The 25,558-nt window shown below is 33.0% G+C and overlaps 1 protein-coding gene across 3 annotated transcripts in view; it reads right to left on the bottom strand.

Annotated features, from left to right (window-relative positions):
- Grid2 (glutamate ionotropic receptor delta type subunit 2) overlaps positions 1-25,558 on the bottom strand; it is a 1,429,152-nt gene that overhangs the window by 688,668 nt on the left and 714,926 nt on the right. For all 3 annotated transcript variants that reach the window (XM_048813623.1, XM_015484559.2, XM_048813622.1), the window contains exon 3: positions 5,839-6,123. In XM_048813623.1, the coding sequence (XP_048669580.1) occupies positions 5,839-6,123 (285 nt within the window). The remainder of the gene's footprint in view (positions 1-5,838; positions 6,124-25,558) is intronic.

Raw genomic sequence — 25,558 nt, 5'->3', positions numbered from 1 at the left:
CTGAAACAAAGACTGATAAACAATTATGCTGTGGGTTAAATTATTTTTGATAAAATTGCTCAACTCTGCTATTGTAGGTCAAAAGCAGCTCCAGATATCATGTAAATGAGTGTTCTGAAACTTCATTTAGAAAAGGAGGTCTCAGTCTCATCACTAGTTTCTTGGTCCCTAGAGAAGACAAGCAGGACAAGTTGAACCATCTTCCCTCTAGAAATCTCTTGTGATATGAAGTGCTGAGCTCAATTACTCTTTATAAATTGGGAATGACTGGTATTACCACTGGGAAAGGTATCCACATTGGAGGTGCTACTGATTTGTCTCCCACACGGGGTAACTAAATTTTCTCCCTTGTGTTAGTCAGTTTTTCCTCACTGTGACAAAATACTTGACTAAAAAAATTAACTCAAAGGAGGAAATACTCACTTCACTCAGTTTCAGTCCATGGCTACCTCCATTGTCATAGGCCCAAAGAAGCCACAACATTATAGCAGAGTGGATGTGGTGGAATAAACCTCAAGGCAACCAGGAAGCAAAGAGAGGGGAACAAGATATTGCCCCCAAGTGCATGCCCCCACCAAAGATTCACTCTCTTCAGCTAGGTCCAAATTTGTACAGTTTCCACCACCTCCCAATAGTCTAATCAGCTATGAATGCATCAATGAATTAACCCATTGATGAGGCCAGAACCCTCATGATCCAACCACTTTCCAGAAGCCCTATTTAAGAACATTGATGCATTGGGGACCAAACCTTGAGGGACTTTCCAGATCCAAGCCATAATTCCCTATACCACAGGAAAACCATATGCACTTATAGGAGTATAATTCTTGTGTGAGGATTCCCACCATCCTGAAGACACTTGACTTGTACTTTAGGGGTGATCTTAAGAGAGCTTCAAGTGTTTAATTAAATACCAGCAGCAGATAATGTAGGACTCTAATGGGATCTCTCTAAATTGAGGCTACCCTTATTTATTTGGGGGAGCTATATGAAACAATACTTGTAAATCCAAAGGGCAGTTTTCCCTATAATTGAAGTTGTCCAGTTAGAAATCCCTGAGTTTCACTACCATGATCAATGGCACCACTTTAGCTTTGGAAACTGTTCGATTCAGTTTCAACTTTCTGGCCAGGGTAGTTATAAGTAACAGACTTTCTTCCCATGTGCAAAGATACAGTCTTTGCAACCATACATAAATCCTCTGTACCTGGATTAATGCTTCTTTCTAAGTTGATAGAATTATGCAAAAATTTAAGGAGAAAACAATTTTAGTTTTGAAGGTAAATGCTGATAGTTCAAGGGATTTATTCAGTTGACTGAGTCTAGGACCCTAGAAGGCACAGTTGAGAACAATTCTCCTCACTAAAGTCCTGTTTATAGTATCCTTGAATAAACATAGGTGAGAAAAATTGAATGACTTTGACCATCCTACCTGTTATTCATGTTAGTGAGAGAAGTGACTAATCAGGGCTATTTACTGGTAGCTAACAATGTAGAGAGAGAATATTAGTGATAGCCAATTCTCCAAGATTCTCTTGTGCTATGGCACATTTTGAAAGCAGATATGCTCACCAGAGCAGAGATGTACAGGTTCTATAAGCTCAGAGCTCTTGGTTGTCATACAAGCCTACCACATGTACAGAATCTGCCTGAGTTGCTCTGCATCTCACCATGGACTTGAAGTCAAGAGGAACTGACATTTGAGACTCATGGTGCTTGCTGTGCCATGAGAGTTAAAGTCTTCTCTCTCTAAACTGGGACAGTGGTTACTGGGTAGGTAAGCAGCTATTTCTGCTACAGTTGGGTTAGCCTATTTTGGTCCAATGACTGTTCTGTTTCTATGCTTCCAATAATAACTAAACTTCCCTAACTGAAATATAGTAGTTCTCATTGATGCTAACATGCAGAAAATATGCAGGCTTGATGTCATTGTCTTCCATTAATAATGATGATTTTATACATTTAACTTGGTGAACTTATATCTATTTCACAGTTTGACAGTAATTAATCTTATTCTATATCTATAGTGTCAAAGTACTCTAGTTATTGAATGCAGGGACTACAGAAGAAACCATCAGGATTAGATTTGGGCTTCTTGATTTATTGGACATCACATTTATTTTTCATTTATGAAAATAATAATAGTCCTACTACTAATAACCTCATATTCTATTTAAGGATTAAATGAGGTAATACATATATATATATATATATATATATATATATATATATATATATATGGTATGTAGAATGTAGTAAATATTTTTTATAAAGTTAGTACTTGTTATTATATTCTCGATTGTTGAGAAGATTAAATGATACAATATCATTACAACATAATATAATACTTATTCTAGTGCCTGGCAAATAAAAATGCTCAAAGATATTTTTACTATTCTAGTTGCTACAGTACTCTGTGACACTGTCTATTCGAATGGCTGTTTCTCACATATGTTGCTTTTTAAAATCCTCCCTAATTTTCATAACCAAGATCAAAGTCTTAAAGCCTGCCTTAATCACTGATGCCAAAATTAAACACTTTCTTGGTTATATACCACTAGATTCAGTCTGCATCATTCATAACACTTAACCTACTATTTTCTCTATTAAGAGATATATAAACATTTTACTTCTTTTGTTAATTGTAAGCTTCTTAAAGGTTAAGATTACATTCTGTAAAACTTTTTATCTCATCCTTTACTTTGCACTAAGCAAGTGAGTGTTGAATATTTTCTGAATGACACATTTTTAAAAGCTCAACATTTCTTAACCTCATTTCAAGCCTTTGCAAAAATTCATTGAGGGTTGAGGTTGTGACTCAGGGGTAAAGCGCTTGCCTAGCATATGTGAGACACTGGGTTCAATCCTCAGCACCACATAAAAATAAAATAAAGATCTTGTGCCCACCTATAACTAAAAACCAAATATTTTTTAAAAATGCATTGAATCAACCTATTCAAATCAAGTTTCCACTTTTCCTTCCTCTTTTATCCATTTACTTAGAATCAAAAATGTGTATTTTCTTTGTTAGGGAATTTAAAGTAGACTTTTATACTGTGGCCTTAATCATAATTAACTGCTTCTGGAAAAAAAAAATAAGTGTTTCTCTAATTAACTGGATCTAAAAGCTTGAGTCTAAAAAAAAAAGTAGATTTTTCTAAGCAAAATACACCTTCAATAACATTTGGCCCCAGCAGGCTGCCTGATTCCATCCACAGATGATGCTTAATCCATTCATTTAATGAAAGTAATTCCTGATAATCAAGATAAAAGTCAAGTACAATTCCAAGGTTCTAACTTAAAATGATGACACTGAAGAATGGATATGTAAATACGCGTAGCCCTCTTCAAGGTACAAGGTATTTGGACAGCTGTTTGTTTATTCTGGACTCCAGCCTAGTTTTACTAACAAGATTTATTGTAAGTATCAAAGGGTAATTTTCTTTCATTAAATAACAGTATTACTGGAAATAATTTTAATGGTAGAAGCAGGGCAATTTTTCATAAATTGTTAAATTAAATAAGTCAAAAGCGAGTGTATCTTCAGAGTAAAGGAAAAAAAAAGTTTATTGTTATTTCTAAAACTAACCCTGTATCTAACAGAGGACTCATCCATCCACACTGCAATTATAGTATCTTATTTACTCAAAGGAAAATTGAGCAAGAAAGAATTAGGAATTGCAAATGTATGTAAATAACTCTGTGAGTATGTATTTGCTGGGTATTTTCAAAAATATATTTACCTCATCAATAATAAAAACATTTTCTCTTATAAGAATTTCCTGGTTAATCCCAACAGGGTTGGAAACAAGTTAACAAAGATGTTCTTCCTTCTCAGACATTTGTAATCAAAGGGTAAATTCTTATTTTAATGCTTTGAAATGCCTTAATCAAAAAAATCACTTTTCTGTTCTTTTTTATGGCACTATTTTGATAGCATTAACTGAAAAGAGTTTTATTCTCTTACAGTATTTTAAAAATTCATTATCTCAACTTATGTTTGATTAGAGACTAAGAATACCATTTAGAGTTATAAAGGTCCTAGATTACATTGAGAGAAAATTGACAAAGGCAAGCTCAGCTTGTTGATTCCAGAGATAAAACTTAGCTTACTATATAATCCAGTCAGAAAATTCCAGATTTGTGTTGGTTTCAATCCTTACTTTCATTGATGGGCCAATTATTTTTATATCACTTTTGTTTATTTTATTCGTTTTAGTCTTTTGGTCTTTGTTTTATGACCCCTAAATAACGTGAATTAAGTAATAAAAATACGGGTTTCCTTCCTGGAGACAAAGAAGTATGTTTCCAGAAAGTGCCACAAACTTTGGCTGAAGCTTAGCCATCAAGTTTAATGGGGTTCCGGCTGCCAAAACCCCATGAAGCCTTTGAATATTTAGGGCTAACTGTATTGGCCACTTGTTCTCCTTCCCTGGGAGTCCACAGGAGCTCTTATTTGCTGCTTCCCAGATTTCTGCCAGCCTGATTGTTCTCGATTCTGTTGATGGTGCTTTCTGGCCCACTCTTGTGTCCCTGTTCTCCAATATTGTTCACAATGTTGAGGAGATTATGACAAGAAAGCATGGCCTTTTTCTTTTCTTTTTTTTTTTTTTTTTTTTTTTTTGATGCTTATTTACTCATTTGCTAAGAAAAACAAGTTGCATCACAGAAGGGGAACTCCTTACTGATTTCTTTTGATAAAAATGCAAAGACCCATCCATACAGAACAGAAAAAATGTTAGACTCCTTGTCAAGACAACTTCTAAAGAAACACCTTTCTACATAGGTATTCATTATTGAGATCTGTTTATTGCCCCTAATGTGATCATACTCATCTCAACTTCTCCCCCCTACTGATTAAATAAGAGGGAAATTATATTTGAAAATCTCTGGGATTTGTCAGTTAGAAAATATGCTTTTGCTTACTATCTTAATGTACCAAAACTATACAGTGACAATGTGTTTTCTCCTCAAATTCTGGTAAATTTAGAGACTATGCTTTTTGTTTTATCTTAGAAGATTAAATACATTGTTTTCATTCTACCTTGTATTTTTGTGAAATTTCACATTGAAAACAATGTGCACTATTAATGATAAGTTAACAATAAGGTGATAATTTCAGCAAATTCAAAGGGTTAAATATTGAATAGATATTAAAGTTGACACAGTGCATAAAGCAAGGTGTGAGGTTTTTGTTTGTTTATTTGTTTGTTTGTTTTTTGTACCAGGGATTGAACCCAGGAGCACTTGAACACTGAGTCACATCCCAAGCCCATTTTTGTATTTTATTTAGAAACAGGTCTCATGGAATTGCTTAGTACCTCACCATTGCTAAGGCTGGCTTTGAACTCTCAATCCTCCTTTCTCAGCCTCCTGAGCTGCTGGGATTACAGGTGTGTGCCACCATGCCCAGCTAGGTTGTCAGATTTTTAAAAGTAATTAAGAAGTTATGTTTTCTAAGTGTTCTAAAATCTATCCAAAATGTTCTTATTATTATAGAAACATGTACATTTTTAAAAAAAGAATGGCAGTATTTATTGTCTTTATGATGTGATATGTGAAAAAACAAGATGTATCAGAGTCATGCTATAAAACATTTGTAAGCTGAGCACCAGATATAGGTGTTTATTTTAAAATTTGACTTCAAAGGTACTTAATACAAAAGGATGAACTTAATCGCATTAACAAAGTGTTTGGTTGTTGCTGCTAGGTTTATAAAAATATGACAAGAAAACCACAAATAATTAGTAAGCTCCTGAAATTTTTTTCAGGATTTAATAAGGTTACTTTTCATGCAAACATCTACTTATAAAATTCATACAGATTATAAACACTTACCATATTCACTGTCATAGAATATAATGAATTTCTGCCAAGCATATTCTGTGACCACTCTTAGGATAACCTCATTCAAGTAGACAGGTGGACGAACAGAGAGAGTATAATCATCATTCCTGTTGCTCCTGGTGAGGCCACAGCCACTTCTTGGGGTCCCAGCTGTTGAGCGCTGAATGAATAGGTGGGGAATGTGCATGGCATCTGCTAAAGACTGGAGGGACCCTGCTGATGTGCAGCCAATGGAGCTGACCAGGGCCAAGATGCCTTGATTCATAAGTTCACAGGCTGCAAGAGAGCATAGTAATATTGAAGAGGTCAATGGATTTTGCATATTTTCTCTTTCATTTGACTATGCAAAAAAAAATTAAAGGAGCATTCTATATAAGGGGTTCCACAAGTTATAAGGTGCTGTTGGAATGCAGTTTAAGAATTCTGATTTTATTAGCTATGTGACTGTGTGCAAATTACCTACCTTCTAGTGGCTCAATTTTGCCATCTGTGAAAAGGGTAAAATAGCACAAATCTGATAGGATTATTGCAAGGATAAGAGATAACAAAGTCTCTCTTTATTTGAGTCCCACAAGCTAGGTATTCAAATAATGGTAGCTAAATTTCTATAATCATCAATTACATTTCAGAGAAAGGATGATTCTTTGATAAGTATATAATATGAGGTTTCAAAAAATATATAATATGTAAACTGTGAATAAATGAAGGTGAGATGAAAGATTTGGTGATACTTTTTCTCTCAAAAAACTGGAGAGATGAAAATTTTTTTGTTCTTTTCCTTGACAGAAAAATCTCAGGCAAACAAAATACTAAATTTTAACAACTACCTTATTCTGGTTCCCAGATAAATAATTTCTAGTTTCTACCAACTGGGTTATGACCTCTGTTGAAAAGTAAATTAAGAAAGAATCCAGATAACACTATTACCATTTGAGAAGCTCAGTTTTTATAATTACTTATAAATCTAGATATTTTTCTAGATTTTAGGCATTCTAAGTATAACATTCTGGGAATTTAGACTTTAAGGTAGATTGTTTAACATAATTCTTCAAAACACCTAAAAGGAAAATATAAATGGTAAGCCCTTCCATGTAATTAATTGGGGAGTTAATGAAGGCTGATTTAAAATCCAAGTTTAGAAGTACAAGACCAACAATAAGCATATAAAATCAAATACATTATTATGATTGATGCTAAGTCAAACAATGGAAACAAAGTAAATTAATAATTATTTGGAAAATACTTTTCAAAAATTGCCTCATGAGAGAGGTTATATTGATTTCAAATAAATTTGAAAGACAGCATCAAGGATGAATGCAAACCATAATTGATTGAGGTTGAAGTTTTAGAAAAAAAAATCACATTCAACTCATGTTCTTCAACTTAACATGCATAGAAAGCAATATGAGTTTATACGTGTAATTTCAAAAAATACATGCAAGAATCCTGGTTAAAAGTTTGTTTTATTATTGTCTTAAACAAGACTATACTCATAAAAGCAAGTAGAAATTAATTTTTCTCTTTTTTTGGTTTTGTGGGTTTTTTTTTTAATTTTTTATTGTTGGTTGTTCAAAACATTACATAGTTCTTGACATATCATATTTCACACTTTGATTCAAGTGGGTTATGAACTCCCATTTTTACCCCATATACAGATTGCAGAATCACATCAGTTACACATCCATTGATTTACATATTGCCATACTAGTGTCTGTTGTGTTCTGCTGCCTTTCCTATCCTCTACTAGAAATTAATTTTTCAAAGATTTTGTTTTAAAAACTCATTTAGCATTTAAAGTCAAAATAAGTTTCTTAAAGTGTATTTGGATACAGTAAATCTTTAGATTACACTAGTTACAAGTGATTAAGTAAATATAACATTTTATATACATTAAACATGAAAGTTATAAAATTATACCTTGAAAATTTTTAAACAAAAAATTCAGCTTTAGTGTTATGCTACATATAACATTACAGAAAAATTGTGTGTTTTAATCTTCAGATTTAGAAGGAGAAATTTCAAATTTGAGAGTTATATATTAATCACAAATAACAAATCAGTTTGATTTAGCATATAATCTTATTTCTTCCAAGCAATGCATTTACCCATAAATAATTGCAGTCTGAAAATATTAAATGAAAAATTCCAGAAATAATCCATAAGTTTAAATTGCATGCCTTTCTGATAGCCTGATGAACTCTCACACTATCTGCTCCATCACACCCAGGCTGTGAATGATCTCTTCATCCACACTACCCATGTGACAGTCACTTAGCAGCCATCTCAGTTATGAGATAGACTGTCACGGTGTCACAGTGTGGTGTCCCAATAAGAAGGTCAATAGGAACCTAATGCAATGTCACATGCCTAGGCCCATTTCCCTTATTTATTTCATCACGTAGGAATTGACCATCTCACATCATCATAAGAAGGGTGAGTACTGTACAATAAGGTAGTTTAAGAGAAAGACCACATTGGTGTAACTTTTACAACTTTTATATAGTTGTTTTCTATTTTATTATTAGTAATCATTTTTAATCTCTTACTATGCCTGATTCCTAAATCCAAATTTAACACAAACATGTGTATAAGAAAAGACATAAGATGTAGTGTTTGGTACAATCTCTAGTTTCTGGCATCCATTGACAGTTAGTTTCATTAGCAATTGTATCATTTTTAAATTACTATTTGGTATTACCCATCCTGCATTTTGGAATTACCCATCCTAGCAAGAATAAATAAAATTTTCCTATGAAATCAAAATAGAAATTATCAAAAACTATAGTCAAAACATAACATGTTAGATCTAAATGGTAACTGAGACATCACATGTTCCAAATATGCAAAATCAACTTTAACTGCTATGCTAACTATGATGTGTTCATATGTTAGCATCCTGGAACTCTATTCTAATAAAGATTCTAAAATTCAATAAAAAAGAAAGCACTATAATTATCTTGTGAGGTTTCTCATAGGAAGAGATTGGGATATTAGTAGGCTGCAAATTATAAACATGCTTCCCTCTTATAGTGCCCAACCCATTATTTCTCACAATTGGGAAGAAATCACATATATCACCTACAAAGAAAAAAGGAAAGGAAAGTAATAGAAGAGGGTGATTTCTAATTATAGCCCAAGATCCTTTTCAACACAGCAAACAAACAATGGAGAATCTTTTGTTTGTAAACTTAACATTTTGCATGACAAAGATAGAGATTTCCATAAGGAAAACCACATTTGGAGATTGTCTGTTAAAAGATTAAATCATTCAGAGTTTTAGTTCCAAAGGATGCATACACCAGTACATTAGATGGAGTCTGAGAACTGAGCTAGGAAGATCAGAGTGTGCTTGTGCGTTTCCACTTTTTTTTTTTTTTAATGAATGTAATCCAAACCAAGGAATTCTCAATTGCATCTTTCTTCCCCACTATTATTTCGACCTCTGTGATTTATTTATACTATGTATGTAAGTACATACTCCACATCCATACATAGAGATAGTATTGAACAGCTTGTGGTTTTGTGACTCCAGCTGTTTGAGATTTTAACACTATCAATGATGTCTGGAGCTTGTACTAATTGCTGAAAGCACACTGTTTTTGTTTATTTGTTTGTTTTCTAATATTGTTTGCAATAAGTAACACTTTTGACCCATTTTGGTCATTCAGCATTTATGGAAATAAAGTTGGTTGAATACATGTATACATTTAAGTTAAATAAAGTTCATGTGCACTGTCTTTTTCATTTCTAAAACTAAGCAGTTTAAGTCTTCTTTTTCTTTTAAGTGCTGTGAAATGGGTTACCTTTTACTAAATACTCAATTAGAACTTGGTGGAATGTTTGGGGATGACATCATCCACTCACAATACAAATATTCCTTGTGATATTTTTTCTGATTTATTTGTAAGGACCAGTTTACCTTGATATGACTTCTTCCTTGGATCTCATCAGGATGTTAGCACATACCTTTCACATGTTTTTATGGTTTGAATGGGCCCCCCAAAGCTAATACTGTTATAAACTTGATCCCCAATGCAGTGGTATTAGAAGCTGTAGCTTGATGGACATGTTTGGATCATGGGGACACTGCCTTCATGAATGAATGAAGCTGATGCTGTCATTGCAGAAGTGTGTTCCTTGTAAAAGCCTGAGTTTCTTGCCCCTTTCTCTTTACTCTATATTTTACCACGGGATACAGAGATAAACAGACCCTATTCCATTCCAGCACCTTGATCTTACACTTCCCAGCCTCCAGAACTGTGAAAAATAAATTTCTATTCTTTGTAAGTTTTCCAGTATCTGGTTTTCTGTTAGAGCAGCACAAATGGACCAATACAGTAAAAAAGACTAAACATTGGAATCCCTTCCCACAATACTCTGTGCTCCAAATGCCAATATACAACTTCCTATTGTGGTACTGGGATTATTATCATTATTATTTTATTTATTTTTTTGGTAGCTGTTAGTTTCCAATTATCAGCAGATTTTTTTTTCTGGTCACATTAGTGAGACTGCCTTAAAACTATAAAAAGGAAGTTCCAAACTAAAAACAAAACAAAACAAACTTTTGAAAAACCCAGATTTTTGGCCTTAATTCCCTGAGGCACAGAAACTGTACCTCGAAAATTTCCAGGCACACTCAAAATATATATTTTTATTCTTAGTGAATACTCCAAAAGCAGGTAAAAGAAACGTCTTAAACATCTGACAGTGCTTGACAAGGCATGATAAAAATCAAATGGCTTTTCAAGTCATGAAGCACAAAATCATCAACTAGCATTTATTCCAATTTTTAGAGAATCATTATAATTTCTATTATTAATTTGAAACAGAACTTACATATTTGAGTATCACCCTTTCTCTGTTACTTACGTGAAAAATATCTGCTTTTAGTCTCTATATTAAATTTATTACAATTTATTTAGCTCTTCAAAAGCTTAAAAATTGTTTCACAATAAAACTGTCAAATATTTATACTCAGTAATGTTTTGCTTTATACTATGTTTAGAAAGACCTTCTTCCTACAATCAGCAGATTTACAAAATGATCAGTCTATGTAAAACATCTTCCCAAGGTATACTCTATAACTGATCAAAGCCTTACAGAAAACATGGCAACTAGATTTCAGAAAACTAAATGAGTGTAGAATGTTTTATCTGGTAAAATATGACCTTTATCTCATAATCCCAGCAAGCAAAGAGTAAGAATTAAACATAATTTTGAAAAGAATGATAATCCAGATCATATTACATGTTTGTCTTTGAAACTTTCCCCATACTTTTATATAAATTCCAGGTATAAAACTACTATTCTTAAAAGATAGCACAAAAGGATTTTGAAAATTTTCACCAAAAAGAAATAATAAATGTTTGAGAAGATAGATATGCTTAACCTGATTTAAACATTATGCAATGTATTTATTTAATCAAAACATTATATGGTACACATTAGTATGTACCATTTTATGTTTTTATGTATAAGTTAAAAATAACTTCAGAAAGGATAGAATTACTGTTCTTCATAATAGGGAACTTCTCAGATTTAGAACTGATTCTTTCAAAATGAGTGACACAATATTTAATATATTCCAACAAATTATATCCTATAAATAATTTAAATAAGATCTCGCTACAAAGATATAGATAGCAATGCATTTATGTTTATGTAAGAAGAGAAAATGACCCCAAACAATATTTTACATTGCTTTCTCAATTGTTGCTACTTTGCTATCTTTCCAGATAGCATTGCCAAGACTCAGAAGTCACCTTCACTTTTTCTCTTTTATTATCTAACATAATTTTTTAAAATTTTTAATTGTTAATGGACACATTACCTTTACTTTATTTATTTATGTGCTGTTGAAGATTGAATCTAGTGCTCCATGCATGCAAGGCAAGTGTTCTACTACTGAAGACACAACCCCAGCTCTTAACACATAATTTTAATTCTACATCCTAAATATTTCTCGTAACCATTCCCCTCTTAAAATATCTACAGCCAGTTTCTCCATTCAACCTATATCATCTCTAACAGAATTAATGAAACTCTCCAAGTTCATGTGATTTCATAGTCTCAGCTTATCCTTTCTTCAATCAACCACACCATTAACAGTGTGTATTTTTTAAAAACTCATCATATCATTCCCATGTTTTGAAGATCCTCAACCAAGGGGAGACTAATGAGAAATGACAACTAAGTACAATGTGAGATCCTAGATAAGAATCCAGGATGGGAAGAAGTTATGAGTGAAAAAGTTTGTAAATTTTGAACAAAATCTGTAGGTTGGTTAAGGATACTCTATGAATGTCAATTGACTGTTCTTGATAATTTTACTGTATCTATGTAAAAAGTGAACATTAAAGGGATCTGGGTGAGGGCTATGAGTGAATTTTTTCTATATATCTAAAATTGCTTAAAAATGAAAAGTTAAAGACAAATAAAACTGTCAATGAACTGGCACTTCTGCTAAAAAAAAAAATCCTGAAATCTTAGCATGGCATATAAAATTCTTTCTGACATTTCATACTCAACTCATATCTTCCCATTATTCCACATACCCTCCTATCATCATGCTATTTATACACTAATTATATTCCTTAAGCAGTCTATGGGCTTATACAAAGAGAAATTTTTGACATATTCACAATACTGCATCTTCAATTCAAAATCACAGTACTTTCATTGTATAATTTATTTACGTCTTTTTAAATTTTTCCAAAGCAACCTTTTGTAGTATTCAATATATATATATATATATANGCCTTTTTTGTGTGAGTAGATGTTGTCCTCTTTATTATTATTTAAAGACATAGTATTTAGAAACATTTTGGTCAATAAAGCAAGTCTAGAATAGCTGAGAAAAATTGTCCACACTTTTAACATATATATATATATATATATATATATATATATATATATATATATATGATATATTATGTAATGTATTTATTTACATATATATATATCTTGCATTTATTTTTCAGATTTATTCCTAAGTATTTTATACATTTATCTTTTATTGTAAATGGTGCTTTTTTTTAAAAGAGAGAGAGAGAGAGAGAGAGAGAGAGAGAGAGAGAATTTTTAATATTTATTTTTTAGTTTTCGGCATACACAACATCTTTGTTTGTACGTGGTGCTAAGGATCGAACCCCGGCCACACGCATGCCAGGCGAGCGCACTACCACTTGAGCCACATTCCCAGCCCTGTAAATGGTACTTTTAATTTCCAGTTTTTGTTACAATATAGAAAAACTCAGATTTTTGCAGCTTGATTCTGAATCATGAAACCTTATTTAACTTATTTGTTCTAGTTTTCATTTTATAGATTCTATAGGATTTTTTATGTAGATAATCATGTTATCTGCAAATAGGAGCTGCTTTACTTCTTCTTTTCTAATCTGTATGCCATTTATTTCTTTTTCATATCTTATTACACTGGCTGGTAACACCAGTACTATATTGAATAGATATGGTGATGGCATCTAACCCTTTTCTTGATCTTACAGGAAAAGCAATTGGTGTTTTACAATTAAGTTAAAGACTAGAATTGGTTTTGACTACAATCTTTATAAGGTTGAGGTAGTTTCATTATTCCTGAGATTAGTTTGTTCAGGAATGGAGTAGCTGAGAGTTTCTTCAGGAATGGATGTTGAATTTTCTATGTTTATTTAGATAATAATATAAGTCTCCTCTTTTAGTCTGCTAATATGGGTAATTGCACTAACTTTTTTCCAAATGTTAAGCTATCCTGTCAAGGATAATGCTGGCCTCAGTAAATGAGTTGGAATGTAGTCACACTTTTTCAATGAATTCTTTTTGTATCGTCAATGTTATTTCTTTCCTAAATGTTTGGTAGAACTCATCAATGAAAATTTCTGAACCCACAAAATCTGTTTGACAATAGATATAGAAATCATCAGCTTATCTGTCTTTTAAGTGAGACTTGGTAGTTTGTATCTTTAAAGAAATGTTCATCTAAGTTGTCAAATTTACTGGCATACAGGTATTTATAATATTCCCTTATGGTACTGTATAAAATCTCTCTTTTGCTCTTCATCAGTCTAGCTAATGGATTAGCAATTTGTTAATTTTTTTCAAAAGCTTTTGGTTTCATTGTTTTTTCTCCATTACTTTTTGTCTTTTCTATTTCATTTATTTCCAATCTGATCTTTATTTATTTATTTCTGCAGGTACTGGGATTTAACATAGGGGCACTCTGCCACTGAGCTGCATCCTTAGCCCTTTTCATTTTTTATTTTGATACAAGGTCTCACTAAGTTACTTATGCTGCCTTTGAACTTGTGATCCTCCCCTCTCAGCCTGTTGAATATCTGGGATTGGAGGAGGGTGCCACTACACCTGGTTTAGACTAATCCTTTCCTTTCAACTTGGGTTTAGTTTCCTTCTATGTATTGCTTCAGTTTATCCTCTTTCTGCTGAATTTCCCATTATTCACATTTACCACACTTAATTTTATAGTCTCTAGTAATTCCAATATCTGGGGCATAGCTCAATGTATTTCTGTTACTTTACTTTCTGAAAATTGATTGCTATTTCTTGCATTTTTGTGTATCCTGTAATTTCAGTTGGATTGCTTTGAGGGTCTGTAGAGACTGAAAGTAGTAGAATATATTAGCATACCCTTTCCTCCTGTCAGGCTGTTAGTATGTAGTGTGTGTGTGTGTGTGTGTGTGTGTGTGTGTTTTCTGGTTTTGTTGTCATTACAGGCTTAAAAATAACTATTAGTTTTTCATTACATTGTACTTGGAGTGGGGCCTGCCCTGCAAGAGACTTTTCATTGTTGATTCTGTTTCTCCTTCAGCTTTCAGTTGTCCTTTGACAGCTGCACCAAATGGAGGTCCCTGTGTGAATCCTGGCCCCATCTCCTGTGGTAAAATATTGTGCACTCGGTTTTCTGCTGACCTGGTCCAGTTCAGTCCCAGGTAAGTTATGTGCCCCTGAAATTTCTCAATAATGCCAATCACCTGGATAAAGTTTCCTGGACCCCAGAATTAGCTAACTTCAGCTTGATATTTGTAAATAATTCTGGACTTAGATGACTTTCTAACTCTCTCCCAGGTGTCTTTACCAGCAGCATTTGATCTTTCCAGAGGGTTATTTTGCCTTCCCCCAAATCTTAAGGTTTTTATGGAGTAGGTAAAAAAAAAAGGAGAAATAAATGTGTGAAGTACTGTGCCTGCTTACCTAGAACATCCAGCACCTGTAACATGCCTATACCACTGAGGGCAGCTCTATCTGATACCCTGTTGGTTCCACTTTCTTGGGAGCACTTACTGGTGGTCTGTGACTATAACAGAACCCCAACCCCACTGCCCATATCTGCTATTCGAAACAAACATAGCAGCTCACACTTAGCATTAGTGCATTTATTAAAATTCTGAGTGATATTTTTTTCTAGCCTGCATGGAAGGCAGTATTTTCGTACTCCTTTATTCTCTCAAACACTAGACTGTTAAATGTGTTCTGTCTCTCCTTAATAGAACTTGCCACTCTTTGCATTTTGGATATTTGGCTATATTGAAACAAGTTAAGCTCAAGGAAGTTATAATTTTTTAGATTATTTGACTTTTTCCAAAATTTTTAAAATTTTAATTTTGTTAAATATGATAGCAGAATGTATTACAATTCATATTACACATATAGAACACACTTTTTCATATATCTGGGTGTACACAAAGTATATTCACACCATTCATGTCTTCATACATGTACTTAGGGTAATGATCTCCATTTCCTTCCACCATCTTTCCTACCCTGATGCCCTCTCCCTTCCCCTTCCTCCCTTTTGCCCTAGCTAGAGTTTATCTAATCCTCCCATGCCCCCTCCCAACCACATTATGAATCCTTAAATCAGAGAAAACATTTAACATTTGGCTTTTGGGGATTGGCTAACTTCACTTAGCATTATATTTTCCAACTCTATCCATTTACCTGCAAATACCATGGTTTTATTATTGTTTAATGCTGAATAATATTCCATTATGTATATATACCACATTTTCTTTATCCATTCATCTACTGATGTGCATCTAGGTTGGTTTCATAGTTCAGTTATTGTGAATTGTGTGGCTATAAGCATTGATGTGGCTGCATCCCTGTAGTATGCTGTTTTAAGTATTTAGGGTATAGACTGAGGAGGGATAGCTGGGTCAAATGTTGGTTCCATTCCCAGTTTTCCAAAGATTCTCCATACTGCTTTCCATAATGGCTGCTTTTTCTAAATTTTGAGGGTGAGAATAACTTTCTCTTTGTTGTTTTACAAGTCAAGCAGTCAATTCAATTACTCTTTGTTCTTATAACATTTTGGAAGTACTTATTGCATTGTAATCACCTATGCATGCAAGCCTTCTGGATTAAACATTGTCTTTTTCAGTGCTTTTTGGAAACCAATACTTTTCACCTTATAAACTCAATCCCAGATCATTAGTTATGTTGAGACAGATATTTACATTCTTTTAATTAGGAAGACAGTACACTGCTTTCAGCTATCACCAAGAATAATATATATATACAGGTATTGAACCTAGGGGTTGCTTAACCACTGAGCCACATCCTCATCCCATTTTATATTTTATCTAGAGACAGGGTTCACTAAGTTTCTTAGGGCCTCACAAAGTTACTGAATCTGGCTTTGAACTCGCAATCATCCTGCCTCAGCCTCCTGAGCCTCTGGGATCACAGGCGTGCACCACTGTACTGGACTACCAAGGATAATTTTTACACTAATGTTTTATTCTTTCTTTCTTCCTTTTATGGTGCCAGGATTTGGAGCTAGACCCTGTGCATGCTAGGAAAGCACTATGGTACTGAGCTACATTGCCAGACCCTAATATTTTATTTTCTATAGCAGTGTCATTTAGGCACACACATTACCTGAAAGCAAATTACTCCTCTTTGTGGAAATTTTCTTTCCATAAGCTACAGACCCTCCATGATCTCCTGTGGCCATGACTCTGACCTAAAATCCTGTAACTCTCAGTTTTGGTCACACTATGTTAGCCACTCTGATGTTTTTGTTTGTTGTTTGTGAAGTCATTGTTCTTCTTCTTTCCTCTGCCTGGAGTGCTATTTACTCAGACAGCCCTTCATCATCCTCCCTCCTATTAGTCCTCTGCCCCTGCAGCCCATCTCTCATAGTTCCTTTTTATTTACTTCCTCTTGATCTTATTTAATTTTTTCCCTAATAGTTATTATCTGACTCTATTTTACATGTCTGTTTCTATTTTTTTTTACTTTCTTTTCCACTTTGACATTATTTACACAACAGCTTTGTCTATTTTGCACAATGCTTCATGCCGAAAACATAGAATAGACACTGACGTACTATAGACACTCAGTGAACATTTGTTGAATGAATAGGTAATTGAACAAACATTATAGTCACAGACTAATCTATGACACATGGCGTAAGGCAGGTTAGTATTACTATGCATGTCCTTTTAACCTTATTAGCTCAATTTCAAGTTACTCAATATGTTTTTTCTTAAAGAAATGGTCCACTCGTGATGATAAAGAAGATTTCTAAATGGAGTTGACAATAGTGAGAAGAGCAAAATGAGAAGAATCTGCCCTTTGCAAAAAAAAAAAAAAAAAGTATTGTTTAGCATTTCCAGTGCATGCTGTTTAGAAATATTGACATTCTTTGGTAATAGGATTAGCATATGTAAGTTCCATGAGAAAAGAAATGTGATTTTTTTTTTGTGACTCAGATGTGCCTAGCTTATAGAAGACCTTAGTTAATATTCCTTAAAGCCCCAAAGCAGTGTGATATGTAATAGATTAAACCATATAATTCATTGTTTGTGCATCTTGGAAGCTTTTGTACTAGCAATATATCAAATAGCAATATATCATGTCTTTCCCCTATTTAATCTGTAAACATTAAAATGATCTTTTAATAATAAATGTTTTAGATGATTTTAAAGCAGGCAGAGGAATTTTTGTTTCAAAATAAACTGAAGTAGCTATTCTATTTATTTTATAGCAATTATCAAAATTCATGATTGTTCTAACATAATATATTCATTCCAATTCATTTGAAAGATGATTTTGGTTTTTCCTTGATCTTTAATTTAAGCTGTGATTTTTGTCTTGATGATGTTAAGACAAGTAGTTGATCTAGTTCAGAAGAGCTAGATCACAGTTACCATTTATGGATTAATCATCACTATCACAGTTTTTTGATAATCACATTTCACATAGCATGAAATGCACTTGGATATATTCTCCGTTTGAAAGTAATTTTTTGTAAACTAAAGTTTGTTTTCATATTATAACCTTACTAATAATGTCTTTCAACATATTATCAGAAGCATTTGTTTTTCTGGGGGAAACTGTCTATGTACTTCACAAAACCATGGAATACAGTATAAGGTCAGAAACACCATTTAGTAGGTAGCTTGGCCCCTGCTAGCACCAATTATGAAGTGAAAGGAGATAATTCTTGAAAAGTATAGCATAAAATCTCTGGCAAATTTTTCAAAAGACAGCTTTTCTACTAAGTCCTTTCTCCTATTTTTTTTTCTTTTTTTAAGCAGCACTATGCAAGATGCTGAAAAGGTCTTTACTTAAATCTTTGACTCTAATTTTGTGGGCAATTCCTTTATACATGTGATCATGTTTCTTCTAAGAAAAGGTATAAAATCAAAACTTTAAGCTGATCTGACTCACTGTAACATAGACATCAACATGGAAAAATAAAAAGCCAAAAACTAACCAAGCCCCCATTCCTCCTATTATTGCCTAGAAACTGTTGCTTTCAGAGAAAAGCATGAGCAAATATATTAGCTGTAGAGACTGAGACCTAGGGTGTAAGTAAAGAATCTTGAATTGTAGTCCTAGTTCAGAAGTGAATCAGTGCTGTGCCCTGTGCAGTCATTTTTTCTCTTTGGGTTTCAGTTTCTTCAAGCATTAAAGGTGGTGATTAGACTAGATGTTTTTTAACATAATTCTCCCAAGAGACACCTAATGACATTTCTCTCTCCCTCTCTTCCCCTTCCTTTCCTCTGGTTGGCACATTCTAACTTAATTGGTGACACTTTGGCCTGATGGTGCTTCTATTTCTTTAAGGTGATTTTACATATGTCTGGTTTATTCTAAGGACATTTTTATTTTCTTGTTTCCATGCTGAGGTTGGATGCTAACAGAGAATCACTAGACTCTTACAAGCTTACAATGAAGAGTATAATGTATTTTATTCACAATGTATCTTTTTTAAAAGTGTTCTGGCATTATAGACATTTTTAAATGCATTTTCCTAGTACTGTGTAGGAATTTAGGGGCTGTTCAAAGAAAAGCTTATTCATTGCAATGGAACGATTTTCTTCTAAATATGTTATATATATTATACACACACATATGATTTTCTTTCCCCACAACTCCCTAAAAAAGAAGAAAATTTAAAGCTTTAACATAATACTCTCATTACTAAAATTTTCTCTTCCTTTTTTAGAGAAAGGACAGATCACTTTGAGGAATAAATTAGGTTTTGCGTGGCCGTATATCAAGTCAGTAGTTTCTAGAAATCACATTGCTTATGATGACACTCTTGTCCCTATGTTGTGCCATGAAACCCCATAATACTTTATACTAGATAGCATCTACAATGACATACCACCCTCAACTCTTCCCAATGGCATCCATAGAAATTGTTTTAATGAGAATTAGATGTTCCAATTCCAAAGAAATGGTTTATCTACAGTAATAATGTCATAATTATATTTCTCATAACTTTAGAAATTTCATTTCCAAACTTTTTTTAATCTCTTTGCCACCATAAATACCTATGAAGTAAACAGGGATCATTATACCCTATTTGCTTCATAAGGCTCTTGTAAGTCACAAATTAAAACATGTATCTGAAAGTACTTTTTCAACAGCAAAGTTATACGTTATTATGGTTTGTAAACTCATTATTCACGTGATTTTTACTCTCTGAATTGAAGCTTTCTCAAATACAATTTGAATCAAATGATTTCTAAAAATCACAATCAATTAGAGGTAAAGGTCTATATTCACTCATTCATCACCTACTAAGGACCTGGCAAAAGGACACAAAAACAGAGGAATACAGAAGCCCACATGCTTTCAAAGCTAATAGTTTCATCGTGAGTCTTGGCAACACTACATTAAGCAGATATAGATAACACATTTATTTAAAAGGAAACATATGACTAAATATGCAAATATTAATTGAGTTTAAATAGCTGTTTAATGTTACAATGTGATTTGGATTAATTTAACCTGAACTTTAAGTTCCTTAAGAAGGGGAACATTTAAAACTTCATTTTTATTGGCACAGTATCCATGCTTAATAACTATTTAATAAATAAATATTCAATGAATAAAAATAAGGTATATCTTGAAGGAGAATTGATTTTTATAAATGAGAAGGAAGGAAAAGGGCATCATGAATGTGGAAGAAGAATTTAAATATTGAACATTTTCTTTTTTGGGGAAAGACAATATGGAAAAAGACCATCAGACAACCTTACTCTTGTATTCAGAGTGAACTAAAAGAGGGTTATGTTATATACTATGGTCTGAAAATGCATGTACCCCATAATTCATATGTTGACATTTAGCCCCCATGGTGATGATATTAAGGGGACTGTCTTTGGGAAGTAATTACATCAGAAAGGCAGGATCTCATAACCTAATGAGAAGACTTCAACGGGATTAGTACCACTATTAAGGAAGCATGATGGAGCTTCCTTACCTCTTCTACCACACACATGTGTCGCAAGAACCATTTATGAGGGTCAGGCCTCCACCAGACACCAATCTGTTGGAACCTTGATCTTGGACTTCCCAGCCTCCAGAACTGTGAGCTTTAAATTTCTTTTGTTGATTAAGTATCCAGTCTGGGTTATTTATTTAGAACAGACTGAAGGAACCTAAGACAATCTATAAACTGAACAAAAGAGAACTAATGGAAAGATAATTTTAAAAGCTGTATATTACTCTGGATTCTGGGGCAGCCTCACTAATGATAGTGCCACTTGTCATATAGCAATCAAAGAAGGGTTTGTTGTAGTATTAGACTAAGAGGAAGAATTTCATAGAGCACTGGGAATTATAAGTGGCATGGACAAGTAGTCATTTAGGTTTCAGGCAGGGAGAACTGCTGATTGAGTCATAATTTTTCCTGGCACATGTTTATTCAGGAATAGTGATTACAATCACTCTTATCCTCTTCAAATAATGGCCTGTTTACCGAGTAGAGGTTTAATAGTAATGAGATGAAACAAGTGTAGTGAAGTTACAGTGTTACTATTCTCCATATATCTTGCTATCATTCACAGTTGATTTTGTGTGGAATCTATAATACAAAGAGAGAAAAGAACAGTGCCATTTCAATGATGTTTATAAGAGAGTAAAATCTAAACTCTGATGTGCTGGTTACCTGTGTGTGTTCTACAACTACAGTATCTTGGTGTTAATTCTTTTTTTTTTTTTAAAGAGAGAGTGGGAGAGAGAGAGAGAGAGAGAGGGAATTTTTTTAATATTTATTTTTTAGTTCTCGGCGGACACAACATCTTTGTTTGTATGTGGTGCTGAGGATCGAACCCGGGCCGCACGCATGCCAGGCAGGCACGCTATTGCTTGAGCCACATCCCCAGCCCTCTTGGTGTTAATTCTGGTTCTTAGGATTTTTAGCAGTATGACTTTAGAAAACTTCCTGAGCCTTTCTGGGTCTCACTTATCTCATTTTACATGAATATATACTGCTGAGAAGTTCTGTAAAAATTAATCAAGTAAATACATCTGAGGGTAGTTCTGGGTATATAATGTTAGCCATTATTTTTAAATTTGAATTTTTAACAGAAGGGGGTACATGAAAAGAGACTGTAATATACTCTATTAGGAAGGGAAGATGAGATTCATTTAAATAGATGCTTACAAAACCATGGGGAAAATGAATTGTTAGGACAGTAGAGGAAATTCTGAATCATTACTGATGCAACAAATGACTACTAGCTACCTATGGTGTACAAATCTGTGTTTGATACTATAATATAAGAAAACTATGAATTCCATGAAAATTCTTTCAACTCAAGCTTTACTTCTGAAACTTACAAATTTCCCAAATTTTCTGGAAATATTCATATTCTGTATTTTTATGACTTCTTTTATTAGAATTTTCTGAAAAAGATCAACTTATTTTCTCAGCTTGGCTTGCCTCAAGCTACATGTAAGTTAGGAAGGGAGTGATAAACTAAAGGCAGTCCATTTCTTTTGGTCCTTCACTGAGTACAGTCACAGGAATCAGCCAAAATAATTAAGGCTATCAGCTTGACATTTTCTCTCACTCTGAGTAAATAAACTTGTACAAACTGTGTAAGTTCCTGAAATATCTTGCTAAAGCAGTGTGGGGTTTGGCTGAGCAGAAACCAATGTCAACGACCCCTGATGGCTTGAATTTTTAAATCAGAATTTAAATGAGATCGTCTTTAAACATAATTCATTTTACATAATTTTAAAAACTAGGTTGAGATTTTCTGGTGATGTTTAGAACTCTCTTGGGTTCTTTGTCTACTTATCAGTTAAGTGGAAAAAGAAATTAAATTTAGTAGTCTTATCACAACATACCTTTTTAAAAACTTTAAAACATTTTGTTGCTGATATTCCCATTTTGACTTTGTATTAAAGCATAAGTATGTGATAATCTTTGTCTTATTCATTTACTGTTCTTAAAACATTAAATTAACTTTGGAAAGCATGACTTCCATTTATAATACAAGGAACAGAATGTTTTGCCAAATCTATATTGGTAACAAGTAGCAAAATCAAATTGGAATAAGCTTCTTTTTCAATTGATTCCGTATAGAAATTTTTAAAACAATGATAGCTCCACTAAAAACAAACTAAGCTAAGTCATCAACATGAAATATCTTTAAATACATATTAATATATTTAGAAGAGTGAAACCAGAGTTGAGGATGCAGTAGAAATTTATTGAAAAAATATGTCAATTTCATTTTCTTTCAAGCTTAAAATATAAGGAAGAAAAATCTCTGGATTAGGTGAAAATGGTCTGAAATTTTGGGTGACTCCAATCTTACTGGAGTGCTTTCTACTTTGATCAAAGCAGTGCAATATCACCTACTCTTGCCCTTTGTTTTTGCATATTAGGGAGGTACAGGGAAGGAAGAGCTTAGAAAAAGGCAGTTGGATGTGGAGAGAGGAAACCTAATAATCCAAAGGACTCTGAATTTCACTAATGCATCTGGCAAATTGCTAGTAGTACTGATATGAAATTGGTTTAATTCTAAAATTATAATTCTATCATTATAATTTATAAAATTAGCTTTTATTTCCAAAACTCAAACCATTTTGGTGGTATCTTATATTATTATTTAGAAGAAGAAAAAATGCATAGGAGAGAATTACATAGAAAATACTATTCCTGGTTTTATTCTCTGTAAGTAGGACAAGAAATATACAAAAAACATTTGTGAATAGATAATATTATACTTCTTTGAATAAGGATACTATATTTTTTAATATTACATAGTATAAAGTGCTACACTTAATATGTTAAATATTCAATAAATATTATATTCATAAATATGTATTATTTGTTTAACCTTCTGATATTATAGGGCATTCAGGAAAAATAATCTATCTAATTTAAACAAGTATATTTATAAGTTATATTATGGGCTTTGTGAGTAAACTACTATTCATGTATTTAAAGATTTTATAATTTAGGGTGAAAAGGCAGCCTAAATAATATGTACAAGTCTGTTTATTCATCTGAAAAACAGAGGTGTTATTGCTTAGAGGCTAATTTGGAAACAGCAAAATATTTGAAGAATGTAGGCTACTATTACAGTTATTAAAAGAGGGTTATTCATCGATTTTGGAAATGCAAAATCTTACAAAACAAAATTATATTTATTTGCAAAGAATAAAGCACTTATTAGAAAAATGCACACTATCATCTACGATTTTTGCAATTGACAGTAAACCATTAGCCACTTCCTAAGCATCCGTCAAGATCATTTCTTCTGTTTCACTCTATAAATTCAAATATATTAGTGTTTAGGCTGTCTGAGTAGGAGGAAAATGAGATTTGTTCAGGGGAGTTAGGATAAATTAATTACAGATTTGCAGCCCTGAGTAAATAATCCTAAAGTTTATTGCACAACTTGATTATTATCAAGTATGTGTCTTCTGCACACAATTCCCTATGCAATATCCATTAAGGATCATGCTAAACATAGATCAAATTGTAGCCTGAAACAGAATCCTTGGCATATAATATTAATTATCAGATGTGAGTGAAAACATGCATACCTCTTGATGTCAATCTCTTTTAATTAAGGGCAAAATGAGATCATTATAATTCCAAATTGCAAATCCTTCCCCTCTGTTGAATCTTATGGTACTGTTTTTTCAATTTCTCCCATCACACAAGAAAGCTGTTGTAGGAGATTCAAAAAGCCAGACTATCACTGCTGCCAGAGCAGAGACTGACAACAGAATGCAGTCATCTCCCTGCAGTGACTCTGGAATTCATTCATTTTGAAAAGCAACATTTTCAACACAACTAATAATTTTATATTAGGATAAACTCTTTTCCAGCAACCTTTTTTCGAATAGATGTAGGGAGTTTTTAAAGATGGTAATGATCCACGTGAGAATAACATTAAGTCAAAATCAACTATTTTATTAATATATAGCACTGAATAAAACCATCTCCTTTTCAGAATGAGAAAATACTTTATAGAATCAAGGCCAAGTTTGTTCCCTTGCAAGAGTTCAAAATGTTGAATTGACTCTGAAACTACATAAAGGTTTATTTAAAAAATACAAAATGGAAAACATCTCTCCTTTGAGTCCTGAAGTGCCTTTTACAGACTTTAGTTGCCCTCTCTTGGGTGTGAATAAAGGAATTAGAACAAGAAAATATTGTAAAGAATTAGAGTGAAAGAAGCTGTGTGATATATTTCTTAATGTTGTTTTCACATTATCAGAGGAAATTTAGTGAAAAACATATTTATAATCATCTTTAATAAATGTATTAACTACTATCTTCAGCTTCTAGTCAGAATGATATTATCTAGAAGGTAGGCATATGTATGTGTGTGTATCTTTGCATGGATCTAAGGACAACTTTATTTATAATTGGTAGATTACTTCTTCCCCCTTCATCTTTTACTTTTAATTTTTCAAACTACAAAATGTGGAAAGAAGATAACAATCACCCAAGTTCTTTTTACTAACTGAACTAATTATCAAATTATATTCCCAAATAAAAGATAGGGCATACTTTTATTTGGGTGTTTAAGATGTGAATGTTATTTTAATGGTAAAACTTTAAGCCAGAAAGCTCTTTTACTTTATATAGCATTAGTTAGACCAAACTACAGGTCTGGGAAGCAAAGAATGAAGAGCAAATCTGTCTCATTCCCTCCTGGGAGGTGGCAATGCTGACCTTAACCAGATCTCCTTAGAAACATCCTTCTGTTACTTCTAGCTGAGACAACCCAGGAAAAATGCTTTTATATAGGAGCATTTTTTTGCAAGTTATTCTAAGACAATCACTTCATGTAGGTAAAGCACTGCTTGCAAATAAACTTTGCATTTATGGATTTCAAAGATGAAGCTTACTCAAGAAGGAAGCTGTCATATATGTGTCTCTACCCTGTGTATTATCTAAGTATCTAGGAAGCCATATACA

This window comes from Marmota marmota, unplaced genomic scaffold (assembly GCF_001458135.2).
Source record: "Marmota marmota marmota unplaced genomic scaffold, marMar, whole genome shotgun sequence".
NCBI lineage: Eukaryota > Metazoa > Chordata > Mammalia > Rodentia > Sciuridae > Marmota > Marmota marmota.
This window is presented reverse-complemented; position numbering and strand designations above follow the sequence as displayed.